Source organism: Coloeus monedula (genome assembly GCF_965178545.1).
Source record: "Coloeus monedula genome assembly, chromosome: 1".
In the NCBI taxonomy this organism is placed as follows: Eukaryota; Metazoa; Chordata; class Aves; order Passeriformes; family Corvidae; genus Coloeus; species Coloeus monedula.
In genome coordinates, this window is record NC_138781.1 from 7,674,290 (window position 1) to 7,695,414 (window position 21,125).

General features: G+C 45.2%; 1 protein-coding gene across 2 annotated transcripts; it reads left to right on the forward strand.

Moving 5' to 3' along the window:
• Positions 1 to 8,281: 8,281 nt before the first annotated feature.
• On the forward strand, positions 8,282 to 18,101 carry INSIG1 (insulin induced gene 1). Of its 2 annotated transcripts, none has more exons than XM_082298677.1 (6): positions 8,282 to 8,341; positions 8,782 to 9,185; positions 11,720 to 11,844; positions 12,500 to 12,666; positions 13,125 to 13,224; positions 15,895 to 18,101. In XM_082298677.1, the coding sequence occupies exons 2-6, from the start codon at positions 8,798 to 8,800 to the stop codon at positions 15,922 to 15,924; spliced, it is 810 nt and encodes a 269-aa protein (XP_082154803.1). In that variant the 5' UTR covers positions 8,282 to 8,341; positions 8,782 to 8,797; the 3' UTR covers positions 15,925 to 18,101. The 2 variants fall into 2 exon arrangements, with proteins under 2 accessions (XP_082154803.1, XP_082154802.1); XM_082298676.1 differs by lacking the exon at positions 8,282 to 8,341 and adding an exon at positions 8,404 to 8,470.
• Positions 18,102 to 21,125: the final 3,024 nt, after the last annotated feature.

The window sequence follows — 21,125 nt, forward strand, 5'->3', positions numbered from 1 at the left end:
GCTGGCTGATGAGAAAACCAATAGCTTCTCTGATGGGATGCAGATTCTCTCTGGCTTCTCAGATGGGACACAAAGCCATTCATCTTGAGATGTTTTGTATTGGTTTCTTCTGTTTCCTCTGACAGGGTTATTGGTTTTTATTCCTGGTGTTTTTTCTCTCTTGCCAGATGAAGGACATTATAAACCAGTAACACCCAAGAGGTTAATCCCTGTCTGCCACAAGATCTTTCTGCAATCAGTTTCCAGCCTCTGCAACAGACATGAAGGCACCAACCTCATCTTTACAAATGTCACGAGCACCTGACCTTGTGAGGCAATTCACAAACAAACCTGGCCAAACAATGAAACCTGGGTGAGTTCTACACCAACAAACCATTCTGTATGATAACAGGGTAGAAACATATAGCTGCCCTCTGACCTCAAAGCTTGAATCTATCCCTCCTTCCTTCTGAATAAAGAAAGCAGAAGGTTTTGCCATAGTCAGAGGACAGAAATGGGCACCTCCCAAGGTCAGCCCAGACAAACTGGGATCTCAGCAGCCACTGGAGGTACTACTTCCTCCTGCTCTCCCCGAGGGCAACCAAAAGCAACAGCTACTAACTTCAGCACCTCCATTACAGGCGTTAATCTGAGCACAGTGCATGATCCTGAACCAAGGATATTGTTACTCTACATGTTCTGAACTTCTTCAGCACTCTACATAAGCAACACCCCAAAATATGCCTGAATAAGCAAGTGAAGCTGGCAGTGTGCAGCTCAGATCATTAATGAGGTGAAATCTGCCTAGCATTTGATTTGGTCTGTTAGTAGTATCTGTAAAACCAGTAAAATTTACAGGAGCATATTTGAAGCTGCTGTGTAAGGCCCAATCCTGCAGTGCAATGATAGCAAAAGTTACACTAGTGTATAGTTAGAACAACTTAGCACTTAATTAGTCCTTTGAGTTTGCATGCAAGTGGCCTGATCTCATTATTACTAGCGTGTCCTTTCATGAGTAAAAGCTGAAGGGTTTGGCTTTATAGTAATACATTTTTCAGCATAACCTAACTTCAGCAGTTTCTAAAGTATTGCTCCAGGCAAGTTGTAGGCTTCCCATATGCTGCACATTCTTAACTTAAAGTTCAGCCTGGCAATCTGAAACCGTGTCTGACAACAATTTTTCCCACCTAGGTACTGTGAGGCGCATTTAAGAGCACTGATATAATCACTGACATGGGAATCTTAAGATTTTGCCTGAAAAGTGGCGATATTTACAGTACTAATCATGAAGCAACATGGAAGCCACGCTTTCACACCATATTAACCACTAGCACATGTGCACATTCTCTCTCTGATGCTTTTCCTCTGCACTGGTCTTCCTGGTTGTATGGGGAGCATTATCCTGGAAAGGTTTTCCCATTATCCTGCTCAAACCCAAGACTCTGAATACATAACTCTACAGAACAATGGGAGAAAAAAATCATGGGTAGATTAGCTCCACGTATTCATGCTCGCAGCCTGGAAGAGGCACTGGCAGTTCTTGGGCACCTCCACTGAGCTCTTTCATGCAGTCATAAAGCTGTCCTTGCAGATGAGCTATAGATGTCTTAAAGGCCTCTTTTTTTTCTCTTTCTTTTAAAAGCAGTGTGAATCGGGCAGAATCATCCTATGTGAAAAGCTCTGGAAGAAAGTGTTTTCCATATGAGAGGAACAGCTCTAAAGCTCTTGGCCTTTGTGCTCCTGAGTTTAAGGGACATGAGGATGTATAGCTATAACCAGCATGTGTGTGATACTGAGTCTATTCCTGGTAGCCACAGCTCTGCTATTTATAGTTACTGCCATGGTAAGGACAGGAAGGGAAGGGAAGGGAAGGGAAGGGAAGGGAAGGGAAGGGAAGGGAAGGGAAGGGAAGGGAAGGGAAGGGAAGGGAAGGGAAGGGAAGGGAAGGGAAGGGAAGGGAAGGGAAGGGAAGGGAAGGGAAGGGAAGGGAAGGGAAGGGAAGGGAAGGGAAGGGAAGGGAAGGGAAGGGAAGGGAAGGGAAGGGAAGGGAAGGGAAGGGAAGGGAAGGGAAGGGGCAAAGGATCACTGGTCTGATTTAGACCTTGACTATCTAGTCAGACATCGACGCTGCAGCCAGCTCTCCCATGTGGGAACAGTCCCTCTGCCTGACAAAGTGAGGAGAGTTTGGAAAATGAGGATGCTGCAGAGCTCCTTCCTGTCCTCTGTAGCTACTCGTTCCAAGCTGAGAGCCTGCAGTGCCACTGCATGTCTCCCCCACTGCAAGGTGATGAAAAATACAAAACTTGGAGTAAGCTGGAGTACCACCTTTGTGGTGGTTTCATGTTTAACCCTACAAATTGGCATAGGAATTCCAGGAGCATCTTCCTCAGGCACATATGACAGGAGTAATTGGGAGGGCTGCCTACCTGAGAGGAGAAGTGCTGGAGTTAAGTGTTATAAGAAGAGGAATGTAAGGGGAAGACAGTTCGCAATGCACTACTCGAGAGAAGTTCCTTTTTATCCTACATGGGAATGACCAAATCCAAAGTCACCAAACAAGTGAAAACCATTAAAGCTTAAATCAACCATGGACATGCTTGCCTGAACACGCTCCTTGGAGGTGCCTTTTTGAAGAGGACTGATGTTGCATAAGGATTGGTGATAGAAATGTACCTAGTTTTCTTCCTTATGCAAGCAATATTTCCATCAAGAAATAAATGCATTTAAAAGACAATGTTCCTTTTGTTTGGTGGGTTATCATGATACCTCTGTTTATTTCACCCATTCTTTCTATGACTTGGACTACTATTATAAGACACAGGCCACACCCCCCCCCCCCCGATGACAATTGACTAGCTACTCCTTTAAAAAGGCATTACAGTCAATAATTTTGCCTTCAAGGAAACTTGGTCCATGGTGTCCTGCTTTTTATGTCACAGCTAATGTTAAAAAAAAAAGGATGGAAGTATCACTTCCAACCAGTATCTTTAAAGGTCTGGACATGGTATAAATAAATGTATAAATGCAAATATAGAAGGACTAGAATATCAACAATTTTAACCACACCTGGATAGAACAGCTTGCCTCAGTAATGACACTCATGCCAGCCTTGCAAACCTACTGTCATCATCAAAGAAGTAACTTTTTCGGCAATATAACCAACAAACAGTATTTTTTTCATAATGAAATTTAGTTTAAATCACCATTTTGAACATCAAGTATGAACTCCCTGAACTCTCTGCTACATAAATATGCAGAACGATGGTGATGAATGAAGTCAAAAGCGAGGCAAAGGCACTGCCTTTGTGTCAGGACAGAGGTTCATTGACAGGGAGTCAGTGCCCACAGCTGCATGTGGGATGTTGGTTGCCTAATTATATGATAGTTGTTACATGGATTTATAGACATTTGAAGACTGCAGCCTGCATAGAATTGTTCTTTCTGTTTTGTTCTGATAAAAGAAAAAGCAACTAGAGAAACGTCGGCAACTAAACAAAAAACCTTCAATTAACATTCGTCATATGCTCACTACAATATTATTAACTACACAAAGACAGGGCTTTGTTCAGATATCTTAGGGTTTAATTTCAATGTTCAGACTCCAACTATAGTTCCTCACCCTCAGATTATGTAAAAGCAGCCAAGTTTTTAAGCTCTGCTCACTGTGGATGACTCACATTATTATACGCTAACCACCAACACACTTTGTTTTTCCCCTTTGTTTTACATGCCTGAAGTGTTCTGGCTGGAGTTTGCCTTGTTCAGAGCTTGTACTTTCTGCATCCTGCCTGTTGTACCATGTAATCACTCCCTGTCCTTCTCCTTTCAGCTTTTAATGAGCTCCTGTGCTGGGGCTTGGGCAATCTCACAGAACTGGCCTACAGAACTCAACATACCCCATTTACCTCTAAAGTGCCCTGACCTCTGAGAAGGAACCAGGACATCAGTGACAAGTGGTGTCCTTCAGGATCCTCATTGGGACCAGTGTTATTAAGTATCTTCATTAATGACATAGATAAGGGGACTGAGGGCACCCGCAGCAAGTTTACAAATGACACCAAGCTGAGTGGTACAGTGGCCACACCTGAAGGACAGGATGCCATCCAGAGGGACCTGGATGAACTTGAGAAGTGGCCCATGGGAATCTCTGTGGTTTAACAAAGCCAAGTGCAAGGTGCTGCATCTGGGTTGGGGCCACCTTGATAGCAATCCAGGCTGGAGAATGAACAGATTGAGAGGGATTTGGGGGTGCTGGCGGGTGAGAGGATGGACATGACCTGGCCATGTACAGTCACACCCATGTCCTGGGCTGCATCCAAAGCACCGAGGGCAGCAGGGAGAGGAAGGGGATTCTGTCTCTCTGTCCTGGTGAGACCTCACTTGCAGTGCTGCATCCAGCTCTGGGGTCCCCAAGACAGGACAGACATGGACCTGTTGGATGGACTCTGGAGGAGGCCACCATGATGATCAGAGGGATGGAGCACCTCTCTTATGAGGAAAGGCTGAGAGAATTGGGATTGTTCAGCCTGCAAAGGAGAAGTCTTCAAGGTGACCTGATAGTGACCTTCCAGTACCTGAAAGGAGCCTACAAGAAAAATGGAGAGGGACTTTTTACAAGAGCCTGGAGTGACAGGACAAGGAGGAATGGCTTCACCTTGACAGCAGGTTTAGATCAGATATCAGGAAGAAATTATTTATTGTGAGTGCAGTGAGGGCCTGGCACAGGTTGCCCAGGGAATGTGTGGATGCCCCATCCCTGGGTGTGTTCAAGGACAGGTGGGATGGAGCTCTGAGCAGCCTGGTCTAGTGAAAGGTGTCCCTGCCCACGGCAGGGGCGTTGAACAAGATGATCTTTAGGGTCTCTTCCAACCCAGGCCATTCTATGATTCTATGATCTGCAGGTTTTGCTGCAGGTTCCTGAGAATTCACACAACTAGACTGGAAACCTCTGATAAAGCAGAGAACTCAGGATGATAGACTGCTGCTGATGTCAAAAGATTTTTTGAACTCTTGTATGTAGGGTTGGCATGGGGAATTAAACAATGAATGTCACTAAATCTTTTTATGGAGACACAGGAGATTACAGTTGAGCATATGACTGGGAAGGTTTCTCTTCTCTGTATCAATAGGAGAAAGTCTTGAAGGTGAATAAACTCAAAAAAAAATCTCCAGTGAAGCAGAGGGAGAGCAGTTTTACACATAAAACAGGCCTTGCTCTGTGATTCTCTACCACTACCTTTTGAGCTTTTAGCAGCAGCCAGCTCATGGTTTTGATCTGGTTTAAGTAGGGAGAAAAATAAATTGTCCAAGTATCCTAAGCTTCCCACGTTAGAGGCCCATGAGACAGTCCTCGTGAGGCAAGCACATTGTCAGACTCCAGAATATCACAGAGCTTAATACAGAAAGTGTGAAAGAACAGGTGAAATTATTTATTTATGTAATGAGTAGCAATGCTGAGTACTTAGAGATTCTGCTGCCTTTGCTAAGGGATGAGATAAAAATAACGATGTCATTAATCTTACAAAGACATGTGAGCGCTTCTTTCCAGAAATAACTGTTAGGCATAAAATTTCAGGCATTAATCAAAGCATGGTGAGGCCTAACCTTCTTTAGGATTCCAAAAAGAAATGTAAAGCAACAGGACTGTAAAGCAACACGAACAAAAGGGGCATTTAACCTTTATTCTAAGTGGGTAACTTTGGGGAAAATATGCTTGGGGACAGGTTACTGACTAGTGTAGATTTGCACTGATTCAGCTGGTTTTAGCAAAGCTGCAGCAAGTCTTACCCTCTCAGAAGTTGGTCTCTGCTGTCTGAAAGGAACCAGAAAGAAAGAAGGGCACCACCACACGATATCATGAATATGAAAAAAATATAAAAATAAAATATTCAAATAAAATATTTTGCAGGAAGTAGCAAAAGAGACATACCCTCAAGGAAAGGAAAAACACAGGATTAACAAAATGCTTAAGAGGTTCTTTCAGGAAGGAAAACCAGCAGATGCAGCACAAGGGAATGTAAACTCTGCCAAAATACTGAGAATATGGGCAAGATTCAGGGAGAGAATTTAAATACAGAAAGATACTTTTTCAAATAAAGTAGAGATGCAGCACAAGCAAGGATAAATTATATTTGTTTCCCATAGACCAAGTCCAAGAAGAGATTTCCTACAAAGATGAATCATTTTATCTCAGATCCACAGCCTTGTTGATAAATCTCAAAGTGATTCACCAAGAAAGAGTATTTCCCAGGGAATGAGTTCTAGCCCTTTTTGAGAGCTGCTGAAGGTGTTACTTAGCGGTCTGGGGATGCAGATAAATTGTCTCTGTCAATTCAAAGCTCATACACAGTTTCCATGAGGGGAAGTTTTATGTCTGCATGTGATTTCCTGAAACAAATCAAACGTTTCTGCAGAGGAACCCATAAAAAGCTGACAATATATTAAGGCTGTTTTCTCTCAAAATAGTTAAATAAAACTTATAGTGCAGGTCCAGCTGGGTTAGAAAAAAAAACAAAATTTAAAAAAAGAAGAAAGGGAAATATGTTATGTCTTAAAAAATCTGACAGAAGAATCCAAACAATGTTAGCGTATGAAACTAAAACCAAAAGCTGTTTCAGTACAATAAACAGCAATGGAAACTGAATATTTATAATTCCACATACAGACGACACATATACCTTGGTTCAGCAGTAAAGTCTGCAAGACATTACTGGGGTGATCCCAGCTGGCATTAAGAGAAAAATACTGGGCTCATCTGTCACTTCCGACAGTGGCACTAACAATCTGTCCAGTATGTTTTCCAAAGGCACTTTGCTCAGCAGGATCAGCTCTGCTAACTCTTTCCATCACAGCTAAAAATGAGCAGAGATCAGAAGGGATAGCCATATGCCAGCTTAATTTTACCCTTCGTGATATGCAGAGAAGAGCTGCCTTTTTCCGTATCTTTAATTGATTTCATGTATTTTATTTGCTACATTTAACACATCAATGAAAGACAACTGGAACCATCACTGAACCACCACCAAACACTGATCTTGGACCATCGTTCTGCCCATCACAGGCATGGCTAACAACTACTCCTAAATCCTCAGTGCCATCACTTGGGAAGCCCATGGGTCCTATATTCCTTCCAAGTGTAATGATGGCACACCTCGTGTGAAAAGAAGACCTGCTGGCTCCAGTGAGGCCAGTTCATAAACAATAAGCCCAGATATTCCTTCTGTATACACCAGCCTCCCATGTGTCCTGGAGAACTGGTGTCTTAAAAAGAAAGCTTGCGAGCTGACTCCTGCTCTGCGTGCTCATCTTTTGGTGCTGAACTCTAACATAATGTACAGCTCACACTTAAACTATCCCTGATAGGCCTCTTCCCAAACCCTTGCAGAGCCCAGAGAGTGAACTTGTATTTAACTGGTTTTTTATGATTTTAGTCTCGGAGGATTGTGACCCGAGCTTTGCCAGTGCTGGCAGAGCAGCTGCTCAGGCTGTCAGGGAACAGTCAGGAGCCCGGCATCCTCCGGTCACCCCACGGCTGGTCGCTGACGCAGCGTCTGGCTTTGGCACCATCATCTTACAGAGTCATGGGCTTGGCAGGATCCCCTTAACACCATTTTAGAATGATGACAGGGATCGCCGATCCCTCCGTCTTCAGGAGATGCCACGATAGACGCCTTCAACCTTCCCCATTATTAACTGCCATCTCCCAAAGGGACAAGCAGCAGGCTGGGCGAGCACACAAGGGCTGGGCTGCAGAGGCCACCAACACGTGGCCTTAAGATGAGACACGGGAGATCCAGATTAGATAGCAGAAAAAAAAAAATCACTTTTAGGGTGGTCAGGCATTGGGATGGGTTGCTCAAGGAGGTGGTGCAGTCCTTGGAGGTGTTCAAGAGGCGTCTGGACTGGTGCTGGGTGATGTTTAAGGGTTACAGGGCTGGCACGGGGTTGACAGTTGGACTCGAGGATCTTGAAGGTCTCTTCCAACCTTGACCATTCTACGACAGCGTCGCCACCGCCAGCATCTCCATCCCTCCACCGCCCTCCCCTTCCCGCCCGCGGCGGCGCGCATCCCCCGCGCGCTCCCGCCGCCGGCCGCGTCCCCACGGCCCCGCACGGTCCCTTCCGCCGCCGCCGCCGCGGTGCGGGCGGAGCGGCCGGCCCGGGAGGCGGGTGGTGTGTCCCGCACGTCATATCAGCCGCCCGCCCGCCATTGGCTGCGCCGCCTCACCCGACCGGAGCCGCGGCCGCCCGGGGCTGGCGCGGCGACTCCCGCGCCCGCCGCTCGCCCCGCCCGGCGGGGAGGGGACGGGCGGGGCGGCGGCGCGGAGCGGAGCGGCGGGCCCGGCGCTGCCTGCGGCCGCGGGTAGGTTGGTGGCGGGTAACGTGACATCCGCGGCTCGGGGCTTATAAACCTTCCCCGGGGCGCCGGCCGGTGGCGCGCAGCCGGCAGGGAGGCGGCGGAGCGGCGGCCGGCGCAGCCCCCCACCCCGAGGTGAGCGGGCGGCGGGAGCCGTGCTCCGGATGCCCGGGCGGAGACGGGGGGGCGGAGGCTGCACGGGCCCGGGTAGGGGAGCGATCCCCGTCCCCGTGGGAGACGGTCAGCGCGGGGGCGTGGGCGGGGGTCCGCGTTCTCCCGTTAGCCCCGGGGCTGTGCCGGTGGGTCCGGTCACCCCGCATCCCCCGGCGCCTCGGGAGCCCTGTCGGTGCTGGAGGAGGCGGCGATGTGTGTCAGCGCAGACAGAAGCGCCGGCCTGACCCGTTGCTGGGGGCTTTAACTAGCGTGTGCCTGTGCGTGTGTTTCAGGACTCCGGAGAAGCCAATGCCCAGGCTGGAGAGCTGCGCCTGGAGCTGTTCCTGCGCTGCTAGAGGAAGGCACAGGACCCAGCTGGGGGACACGGCGGCGGGGCTGGCCGCCAAGGTGGGCGAGATGCTGAGCTCCTCCGTGTCGAGCCCCTCGCTGGCGCTGGTGGGTCGCGGCGCTCGCAGCCCCAGCACCTCCAGCGCCACCAGCAGCACCAGCAGCACCTTGAACTGGAGTCAGCACCTGGTGCAGAGGAGCGTGGTGCTCTTCGTCGTGGGTGCTTTCATGGCCCTGGTGCTGAACTTGCTGCAGATCCAGCGGAATGTGACTTTGTTCCCTGACGAAGTGATTTCCACTCTCTTCTCCTCCGCCTGGTGGGTGCCCCCGTGCTGCGGCACAGCCGCAGGTGAGTCGCTGACCTCCACGAGTGATTTTTGTTCGTTTCCCCATCCTCTCGTGCAGGAGGAGAGGCGATGGGGCTGAGTGCGTGACCCGTGCGCGTGGGAGGCCAGCACGTCCATCACACAGCGAGTGATGCGAAGTCGGGCTTTTGGAAGGGTGCGCGCCCAGCTTTATCCACGCGCGAGAGCTGCCCGCGCGCTTCCGCGTGTCCGAGGGCTATGTTTGAGCCGGTGCGCTGGGAATGGGGATAAAGCGGCGGGTTTTGTTTCCCGGGCCGGAAGCGCGGCGGTGACCGTGGGCTTCCCTCGGGCTTCCCTCGGGGTTCCCGCGTGTCCCCGGTGCCCGCGAGCCCCGCGCGGGGTTCCCGCGCTGCCCCCGCCTCGCGCCGCCGAGGGGGCGTGCCGGCCCCGCCCCCCGCCGCCCATTGGCTGCCGCCGAACTGGTGAGTGGCGGGCGGCGCGCGCCATTGGCTGCGGCCGCGACTGGCCACGGGCTGGGCCACAACAAGGAAGTCACGTGCGGCGGCGCGCGCGGGCCCGTCACCGGCCCGGGGCCTGGCACCGGCCCGGCCCCACCCCTGGCACCGGCCCGGGGTCTGGCACCGGCCTGGCCCCACCCCTGTCACCGGCCCGGGGTCTGGCACCGGCCTGGGCCCTGCCCCTGTCACCGGCCCGGGGCCTGTCACCGGCCCGGCCCCCGCCCCTGTCACCGGCCCGGGGCCTGGCACCGTCACCGGCCCCCGCCCCTGTCACCGGCCCGGGGTCTGGCACCGGCCCGGGGTCTGGCACCGGCCCGGGGCCTGGCACCGGCCCGGCCCCCGCCCCTGTCACCGGCCCGGGGTCTGGCACCGGCCTGGCCCCACCCCTGTCACCCGCCTGGCCCCTGCCCGGTGCCCCTTTTCCTTCTGCCCGTCACCAGCCTGGCCCTTGCTCTCTACCCCTGTAACCTGCCTGGCCCCCACCCCTGTCACCTGCCAGCCCCCTGCCCAGTGCCCCTTGCCCACTGGCCCTGTCAGCTGCCTTCTTGCTGCCCCTTGCACCTCTCGCCTGTCTGTCCCCTGTCACCTGCCTGCCTGCAGCCCCTTGCCTGCTGCCCCTGTCACCTGCCTGGCCTCTGCCCGCTGCCCCCGCCCACCCCTTCCCGCTGCTGGGCAAATACTCCAGACGATACAAGTCACAGTGTGGTTGTCACAGCAGCTGGCACATACCCAATGCTTTATCATTCATAACTCCCCCAGTCCGTGTCTAGACAAAACAAGGCTTTGGTGAATGGTTGGGGAATTTAAAAGGAGTTAAATTTTAGGAAATAAACGCACTGTAATCATTTTTTATTTACATTGAAAATACTGTAAACAACTCCTGCATGTTTTTGTTTAATGCAGTTGTGTGATGTCTGTTTGTATCACACAGTGAAGGGGGCATTAATGATAAACCATGAACTTGAATGAATAATGAACTGCGTAGTAAAAAGGATGGCCTGGGATATTCTCCAATGAGAGTTTTTATAGACCTGTCACAGTTGGATTAAACTTTGGAATTTAGCTGTTATCATAAGGCAAAAGTCCTGGTAGCTGGCAGCAGAATAATGAGGCTTTTTCAGAACAGAGCTGTCTTGGAATAGTATGTCCTGTAGCCTTCTTAACATAGAATTTATTACTCTTAGGAGTTTAAGGAAAAAAAAAAAAACCAAACTAAAAAGGGCAGGAAAGGAAATGTATAAACACAGAAGTTACACACAGTAAAAGCAGCATGTCTGACCCTGGAGCTGCTGACAACACATGGAGTTGCAAGTCTTAAAGGAATGAAACTCATCTGGTGTTTGTGCTAGCAGCTGGGCTAACACTAGCCTATGTTTTTCTTCTGCCAATTTCCAAACTGATAAGGTTCAAAAAATGCTATATGAAGATAAAGTCTTTGTCTGCTTAATAGTATGAGTAGTTATTTTTCCCTGATACAAATAGACTGGTGGCAGGTGCTTGTTTAACTTCAGCTCTGCTTCTGTTTGGTATCAAAATTTATCTGACATGGACAGGAGCACTGGGCTGACTTACAGCCCAGCAGAAGGGGAGAAAGCAACTCTGCCAAGGAACTTTTAAGTCCAGGCAAATATTTAATTGAGACCTGATTCACAGCTGATGAATCATGTTCATAAAACTGTCAGCCCTGCACGTGAGCAATGAACCCATATTACACTCCTCGCAAAGCTTTTATTATGCTTTGCTTTTATTGGTACAAGCATTTGCTCAGGATGGCAAATGACAAATCTCTTTGGACAAAAGGAGCTTCAAGTCAGATACCTTAACAGTGCAATATATATCTCTGCTTTAAAGGTTCAAAGAGAATACTGCTGGTTAGAGTGGGGTTTTTACTTCTCTAAAGTAGAAAAGGTGGGTAGTAATTGTCTTTTCTTCATCAGTCTGACAGTGGTGTGATGAGCACCTTGCTGTTTCTCCAGCACTTACGTGCCAAGCTAATATTCAGTGATACTGGAGTAATCACTGCCTGACAGCTGGTACAAGTGGTGTTCCTTCTCTTGCAGCTGTGGTTGGCCTGCTGTACCCCTGCATCGACAGCCACCTTGGGGAGCCCCACAAGTTCAAGCGGGAGTGGGCCAGCGTCATGCGCTGCATCGCGGTGTTCGTGGGCATCAACCACGCCAGTGCTGTATCCTTGAGCTACTGTTTGCTCCATGGGCTTACTCTGTGCTCATGAAACTCTCTGCCACTCAGGTCTGGGAGAATTGTGAAGGTAAGGGTGGTGCTTCTGGCAGAGAGGTTCTGTGAGACCTGCTGTACGCTGCAGTGGTTACTGTGAGATGTGTAACACGGCTCACTTGAAGTGTCACGGGAGGGAAGAGGGATCAACATCGCAGTATGTCTTGTTTAACTGCAAATGTAACAGTGTAAGTTGTGTTATTTTAATCTGTATCTTGTCTACATCTAAAAGTTAACACAAGTGACTAGTGATGTGCTAGCGAGAAGCACAAAATAAGAGTGTTCTTTGTGTTGAGATGTGGTGGTTTGAGCAGAAAACCTAAGTCAGCTGGCTTACCCAGGTTACTTGAAACAAAATTCCTCAAAGTTAAATATTTTAAAATGTAGCGTATTCTCTAGATGTTCAGTGTGACAAAAATTGATGTTGACTTTGCAGAGTCAACAGGAGCTATGATTGCTTGGCAGGTCTGAAAACCAAATCCTAAATGTATTGTATTTAAAGACAGAGAATTGTGCTCACTTCCAGTTTGAGTTCTCCCCTGTTCAGTTTCAGCAGCAGCATGACTGCAGATTTAAAAAGGATTGTCCTTAACATCTTTTTCCAGAAATTAGACTTTGCAAACAACGTCCAGCTGTCCCTGACTCTGGCAGCCTTATCACTGGGGCTTTGGTGGACATTTGATCGTTCAAGAAGTGGTCTCGGACTTGGAATTACAATAGCCTTTGTAGCAACTCTGATAACCCAGTTCCTTGTATATAATGGTGTTTATCAGTAAGTTATGCTTCCAAAATACTATTTCAATTCTCCTGTCTTAACTAAAAACATGGGTGCACATGAACTGGAATTTAGTTGTTAACGTATTTGGCACGTTCTTATAAGGAAGTTATGTTTGTCTAAGGTAGTGGTCCAGTTGTTCCAAATGCCCAGGCTGAGAACTGGGGGTGGAAGGTGGAGAGCAGATGCATTGGGATGTGTGTTGAAATGGTAGGAGCTCAGACAACTGAACTTCTACTGGATCTCAGCAGAGTGAATTTCTAAACTTTACTGGCGAGGACATGGGGGTTTAGAAATTTATGAAGTTTACAGGCTTAATTTGGTCTCCCAATTTCCTTCTCCTCTGTTGCTGCTTTTTTGTTTCAGCCCAGGGAGAGAACTCTGTAGCATCTGGTTAACAGTATGTAAGATGATGAAAGTTACTTGTCTCTAATTTATCTTCTTTTCTTTACTAGGTATACATCCCCAGATTTCCTTTACATCCGTTCTTGGCTTCCATGTATATTTTTCTCAGGAGGTGTGACTGTAGGAAACATAGGACGCCAGCTGGCTATGGTAATTACTGCATAATTAGTAGTTTCCTTAACAATCCAAATCCCTTCCATTGTTGTTAGTCCAAGAATAAACTATGCCTTGAAGGGTGTGACTCACAAACTGACAGAGTTAAATAGATGTATTCCTAAGAGCTGAGCTGTAAGCAGACAACCTGTGTTGCCAGTAGAGTGGGTATTGTCTTAGTAAGTGTTGGATTATCTTTTGTATTTAACTTTTTCCAGCAGCAGCCTAAATAAGACTGGAATCACTACATTGCTCCTGCTCCATCAGTGTTTATAATTAACATCTAGGGTAGCTGGAGAACTGAGACACTGATGGGCTTTCTCTAATTACTCATGCACAAAAGTATATATAGGGAAATGTCCCTATATAGCATCAAATTCCACTGCTCCAAAATCAAATATTCTCTTGCTGGTCACTTAAGACATGGTTCAAGTATCACTCCATACGTGGGATAATATAAATTGCTATCTTGTTTGCTAGGTTCTTAAGGAATTATTTCCTGGTGGCACACTGAAGAGTAAACCTGGCTGTGTGTTTGCACATCAGCCTAAGGCTTAGTTGTGAAAAGCGTTCTGACACTGATGCACAGTAATAATTAATATTGTGTTGATTTAATTTCTGTCTTCTTTGCTATGTGAGTCCTGTATCCTGGAAAACATCCTTCAGGTATTTAACTTTCCTAAGGCTGCTGTGGTTTAGGTGTCTTCAATTTTTACTGAAGGAAGGGCATTTGAGGTTCTTTAAACACAAGTTCTCTACTCCCCCTTCAAATCCCACTGGTGCATACAATCTGCATTTGGGTTTATTTAGGACTACGTGTATGAGGGAAGGAGAAGGTATAATTTCTCTTTTTAAATTTGCCACTCACATCAAATGAAAAACATATATTAACTTAATTCTACTGAAGCTTTGCTACTGCAGCAGAATCTCAAAATAAAATTACAGTTGGTTTTGTGCTACAGTTCTGTATTTCACACAGTGCTTCCAGTTGCTCTGCTGGTCCTGTTAGAAAGCAAAGGAAGGGAACCTTAGACTAGAAAGAGCTAAAATGAATTTAGGCACATAGAACTTTTTTCCTTTGATATCTTTTCACCTGTCATCTCACCTGAATGTAGTTAAAATCAGCCTGGATTCTGCCTGCAACTTTCCTGTCAATCTTGTCATCTTCCTTATAAAGAAAGGGGGAAGTTGGTAAGGCAGAGCTTTTTTATTCTGATTATTTAGAGGTGTCTTCTCATGTGTTTTACATTGCCATTACTTAGTCAGGAAAAGCTTGGAGAGGTGCAACATTTTCATAGGAACACTTCTGCAAGTCATTGTGCAGCATTCCATGCTGGAAATCCAAAGAAGTAAGAGTCTATAATTCAGTCAACCACATCTTTCTTCTGTAGAGGTAACTCAAAAGTACTGGTCTGTTTTGTCAGCCATTGTGGATGTGTCAGGAAGATGGAATGCAGCATTTTTTTAACCCATACTTGACTTAAAACAGTTATTTCTGTAGCTATATTGTGCTGCAGTCCCTGAGCTATTTGCTGCATGTGACAGCTGCAGACCAAACAACAGATACTTTCTGGGCTTGTCCAGAGCAGAAGGTGGCACCTGTGGAAGTAAGTGCAGTAAAGTTGTTTTGCTTCTTCCTCAGCCCCTGTCTAGCTTTTGCAGTTAGAAATTAAAAGTGAAATGAAAAGTGTCCCTGAGACATCTCCCATTGTGATAAATGTTAGCTGGGAGATGCTTGCTGCTTTCCAGTTGCTGGATTTCAAGGGAGCTCCCATGTACTAACAAAGTGCAGTGTGACCTTTCAGCAAGCCTGCTGTTAGCAGAGACTTTGGGGTTTTGCTTGGCTTGTTGGGCTTTTTTTGCTACCAGCTTGAGGATGAAATCCAGTGTTTTCTCTTAGTAGGTTTTATAGCAAAAGAAGAGGCAAAGGTGCTGCTGCTGCCACCGTCAATTCTTTTCTGCTCATTATGACACCTAGAGTTGCTCAGTCAGTGCTCACCAGCTGGGTTAAGTGGATGGCAACACTTCATTTTGAGTTGTAACCATCATTCTCAGCATCTGACAAATTAGGGTGGTATTCAGAACTTTGGCTTCACAAATACCTATTGTGTATTAGTGCTAGAGACTGGACTGAGAATGCATTCAGTACTTGAAAATTTGTTTGCATTTTGACCCTAGAAAGAGAACATTACAAAGTTTGTTTCAAAAAAAAGTTGGTGAAATTTCTTACAGTGACATACTACAGGATTCCATACTAGAAAAGGGACTTAGGAGGAAATGAGTAAGTCTCTGCTACCAGGCTTTGACTGGAAAATAAGATAACTTGTGGTTAAAGGCAGTTTGAAAAAGGGCTGTTAAAACTGAATTAATGTCCATTAAGTGAAGCACTGTGTACCTTCTGCTAAGAAATAAACTGAGATAGAGAGGAAAACAGAGTCTTATAAAAACTAGTGCAGTTGGCAGATGGATGTTTCAGATGCACTGATTGAGGCAACAAACACCCATAGTGATTTGGTTTTTTTGTCCACAGTTAGGGAGCACGTCCTTGTTAAGCTTTTATAAGAAGCCATGCTTGCTAGGTCATTGTCAGCCTAACTGGAGTTAGTTGACTATTTAATAATTGAAAATACTAAAACCTAACATGTGTTTGATGTTTTTTATCCATAGGGTATTCCAGAGAAACCACACAATGACTAAGCCTTTGAAGAACACCCAGTGCCAGTGTGAAAGCAACATTATGAAGATGTGTTCCTTTTTAAAACTGAAGATTATTTAGAAGAAATAATCTCTTTGTGGGCTCACTGCACAAATGACTTGTGGGGAAAAAAAAATATTAATCCACTCTTAGAATAGCCAAGTGAAATTAACTGCTTATCTTGAAATCTTACCCTGATTTACCGCATAAGCATTTGCGTATGGCTGTTCTCTGGAAGAGTTTAACACCCAGTGCATACAACTGTTCAGGCTAAGTGGCAGTTTTCCAAGTATTAGATTCCACTGTAAGTTATTGAATCAGCTGCCGTGTTTTAAAGCCTTGAAACTGAAATTTAATTACAAGCTCTTGTATCAGTGCCCAAAGGAAGTAGATCGATGGTGCTTAACAATGATGAAGTATGGTTTAATAGGAATAGTATTTATCCAAATCTTTAAAAAATAGGGTTATTTAAAAATAAGAGTGATCGAAACAGATTAAAGGCATTGCACTAATGCTTTTAGGAGACTTATGAAGGAATCATGCCCTTACTTGTAATGCTGCATTAAGTTTCTGTCTTTGATGGTGGAGAGCGTTTGAGGGATGAGAGATTGGAAGCCTTAGTTTGGAATTTCTAAATTACTTCAGTACGAGAAGTGAACACTGGAGACAATCTTGTTCAGACGTGAACCTTTATCAATAGATTCCAACTGGAAATTTCATTACTCCTGGGGCTTGCAGTTAGATTTGCAAGAATCAAGTTCTGGCCACAATTCAGTAAGAAATCTAAGTGTGTGTGGCTACCCCTGCTTAACAAAGACACCTGCTTCAGTGTCTCCCCAAAGGACATCTTTAAGTCTCAGATGTCTGGTGTCACTGAAAAAACATGCATTGCATGTCATTGCTTGGCCATCAAATATGTGCCCCCAACTTCTTTGATTTGTTATTTCCTCGTAGAGCTGCCCTTTCAATCAGGGTTTGGACTGAAATGATTAGAAACAGAATTGGGCCTAAAATGTGATTTAAACCGTATGTGAAGAATAACGAAGAGCTTGTTTTCTCAGTTCAGTTTCTGAAAGAGATCACTACTTGTTTTTACACAACCCTATAGAACTTGCAATCTGTGATTGCCTTCTTAAAAACAAAAAGTGCTTATGTCACTGCATTAAACATTTGGTGTTTCCTAATACATAGTTCTGGTGAGCACAACATATTCATTTGATAGCTTAGACCACAGGAGACCTAAATAGCAAGTATTAGGTCTTAAAAGTTGAAGTGCAATGTACAGTAAGTCTGAGCCTCAAGTTCTCTTCAATATCGATCATTTCTTATGAGAGATTAAAGAGAAAAGGGTTCTGAGTTCATTTCAATGCTGCATGGAGTCAAATGGAGCAATAATTTATTTAACTAGTAAAGTTAGTTTTGTTGTATCTTACATTGAACCCAAATTTTTAGAAATACTCCAATTTTGTGGTTATGGTGTACTTGTAAACTTTTATGGATTTGCCTTTTTGTATTATGCAATTTTTTTTTTTTTTTTTGGTTGTGTTCTTTTACTATATTACATGGCTTCAGTTATGGTTAGAGGCATCAGTTAAAGGTTGAACCATCAAAACAGATGTTGAGGCCAGGTCATGGTTCTGGCTGTTTTCACTCTTCTAAAGGAGTGCTAGCAACAAAAGTTTAGCACGAAGTCCATACTACAGAGCAGACCCCAATTCTAACCTTGCTTTGGTGTAAATCAAGAGTAATTTCATTGGTATAAGATCCTTCCTCAAATGTTCAAAACCTAAATAATCAAATTTTATAGAACTGCTTGGAGAGGTCGGGGTGGGTTCAGCTCAGCTGTTTAAGAAGCTGCTGCCTTGCTGGAGATGCAGCTTTGTAACCATCTTGAAACCCATTTCACAATGTTAGGAAACCAGATGTAAGTAAAACTGGCAGTGATCTCTATGGATATTTGATAGAGAAGTATTTAAGATTTATTTGTAAAGACTGAAACTAAATCTGTACCTGTTAGAAATAATGCAGCCAAAAATGTAAGTCAAAAGTTCATTTTTTGCCAATACTATCTTAACCAAAGTGATTTAAGTTTGGAAGAGGTGGGGAGGGGAGTGAAGAAAATTTGCACTATTCTGAATTTGAACACTTAAATTCTCATTCTTACTGATAAGTTTTCACCGGTGTGTTTGGTTTTACACTTTTTTTACTATTAAAGTTTTAAGATCAAACCATGTTTGCCTTGGATTCTCTGTGCTCACATTATGCAGGAATCTTTCTTGAAAAGGACAGCTGTTATGGTTGCATAACAAATATTCAGTCATGCATATGCAGTGGTTTAAAAAAAAAAAAAATTCCTAAACTGAACTTGGCAAAATCAGCTTCAGCCTGGGTTGTACAGTTGAAGAAAAACAGCCTTGCTATTGTACCAGGAAAGAAACATAAGTGTGTTGTGGTTTTGTGGCTTTAAGTACAGAATCTTCCTGCCATTGTCTTCCAAAATGCTGAAATCCATAATCTGAAACAAAATATGGAGGGGGCAGGGTAAACATGAAAATTGCTGTTGTGGTTTGGTTGTCTGCAGCAGTGATTACTAAAGTCTGAAGCATCTTGAAGAGTGCAAGCTAAGAATGAGCTGATCAGGCTAAGCAACTCTAATAGCAGCTTGCAAATTTAGACTAAAAGTCTTCAATTTTACTGCACTTAAGTCTCTGGTTTGGACTTCTAGAAGTTGCTGCATTTTCAGTGGAAACAATAGAATGACTTTTTGGTCAATTTTCTGTTGGCTTAGCTGAAGAAAGCTTCATTAGGAACCTCTTAAGTACTTCAGTTTAACTAGCCCAGGTTTGTTTAAGTTCAGTGTAGCTGCTGACGAGGTCAGTGTTAACAGCTCCGATCTGATGGCCCACATTCTCCAGGTACATGATTTCCCTGAAACTCCACTCAAATTTTGTGAAAAAGAATTAAATATATATTTTTTTTATGTGTATATATATATAAAAGGTTGTGGGACACAGCCTGGTCTTGGAGAACTAAAGCATGAGGGTCTCCTTTTGAGGCAAGAGCAGGTGTACAAAGTTTATAAAGGAAAAAAACCAAAATATTCTTCCCACCAAGTGGGATGATTTGATGTGCATATTCCTGCAGATCCATTCTGTGGCTTGTGCAGCCTTTGGCTTTAATCATGGGGATTTGCAGGTGCTAAATTAGCCACAGGAGGGCCCATAGTCTGTTCTCTGAATGCAGCAGGAACATATTGAGATGAATAATGAAATTAGGTCTCAATTGCCTTTACTGCACATCAGAGTAGCTCCAAAATTCATGAGAACAAAGCACTACATGCTGGACTAATTGAGCAAAGCATATATGTGAGAGCTTATTGGGGGTCCTGTCTTGGAAACAGGTGAGAGGTGGGGATGACAGTGGGTTCTTTCAGCTGAAAGGCCAAGAAAGGCACCTATAGATAGATAATGGTGATTTCTCTGGGCAATGAAATACCACAGGGGTTCCCCCATACACAATTTGGAGTCATCTCCCTGCATTTAAATCCTTACATTGTGCAGTGATAATGTTCTGCCTTCATGGGCTGCAAATGGGGACAGATGAATTGCATATTCAATAAAGCCACAGTCCTTGTGCCTGTCTGTGTGATAAGAGAGTCTGTAGATTGTGATGATGCTTCTGACCTGCTCTGGCTAACTTTCAAACACAGAATTCAAAGTACATATGATAATTCTTATAAATAATGAATTGCTACCCAAATCACATTAAAGGTTAGAGCTCTACTGAGTTTTACTCTGTGAAATTTTTTGTCCAGCTGCAAATCATGTTTTCCCTATTCCATTAAGTTGTCTTTGTGTGTTAAGTAGCTAGAGTGCTATTATATTGTTTTATTAAATACCAGAGAAGTGCTACAGAGATTTACATAAACTTACTGTGTTTTATGAGAATTAAAACATCATCTACAAATCAGCAGAAATTAAACACAGCTACATCATTTTCTCCCAGCTGGGATGGGGCTCCCTGTGGCAACCAGGTGTGTATCCCTTGGGTATCCCTGCCATGGTTTGGGGCTGGGAAAGGGGGGCCAACTCCTGTAGCTGCTGGTATGTCTCTTACTCATATGAATGCACAGGGAGTTCATCCTTTTCAAGATAGCTTAGAGTAGGAGCCAAAAAATTAAAATAGGTTAACCTGGACTCACAAGTGAGTCAAGATCCCATCCAGTAAGGGCCTGTGACAGAAAGGCTCACTGAGATGCTCCTGGAAAAATGATATTTGTTCACATGTGACCATGGAGTTCTTCAATACAGAAGGTCTGGTGGGTGTTCTGGCTGCATTTTGAGTTGCATGATACTGGAGAGCTCACAGAATCATGAAATGGTTTGGGGTGGGACCTTAAAGACCATCTGGTTCTAGCCCCCTCCCTGCCATGGGCAGGCATACCTTCCACTTGCCCAGGTTGCTCCTAGCCCCATCCAGCCTGGCCTTGAATACTGCCAGGGATGGGGCATTCACAGCTTTTCTGAGCAACCTGTGCTAGGTAAGACCACCAAGCACCAAGTCTGGGTCCACTTGCTACCACCTTGACGTGCTGGTTTGATTCTGACCTTTGAAGAGTGGTCCAAGTTGTCTGACAGTGCAGTGCTTCACCTCTTTGAAAACCTAAACCACTCTTTTTTATAAAAATGAAATGAGCAATTTCGATTTCCAAACGTTCTTTCTGGTTGTTTTTAATGTTGCAGAAACATATAAGAATTTGTTGGTTTAGAAATTATCTTTTGTTTTGATAAATCAGCATTTTTTGGCCAGAAAAAAAGGTTTTTTTAAAAAAATCTGGTCACTTTTGGTAAGTATCACCTTGCTTATGCACCACCCTCATCGATCTTTTATTTTCTGGCCCTGGGTAATCACTTTCTTCTTCCTTCCTGCCCTTTGTTAGTTAAACGGCCTCCTCTAGGCTTTATACTGGCTTCATCACCTTTTAGACCTCATCTTCCTCTCTGTCCCCCCAATGGGAGCTTGAAAGGCAACAGACACCTGTTCTGGATGTGTAGTCTGCACGCTGCACTGTCTGGACCTTTTCATTCTCAGACATTACTGAGAGCTTGTTCAAGGATATTTTTTTCCTGTTTTCTTGCCTGTTTCTCTCAGAAACTCTTTTTAGAATAAAAAGTCAGCCTGCTGGAAGGACCAGCATCCCCCA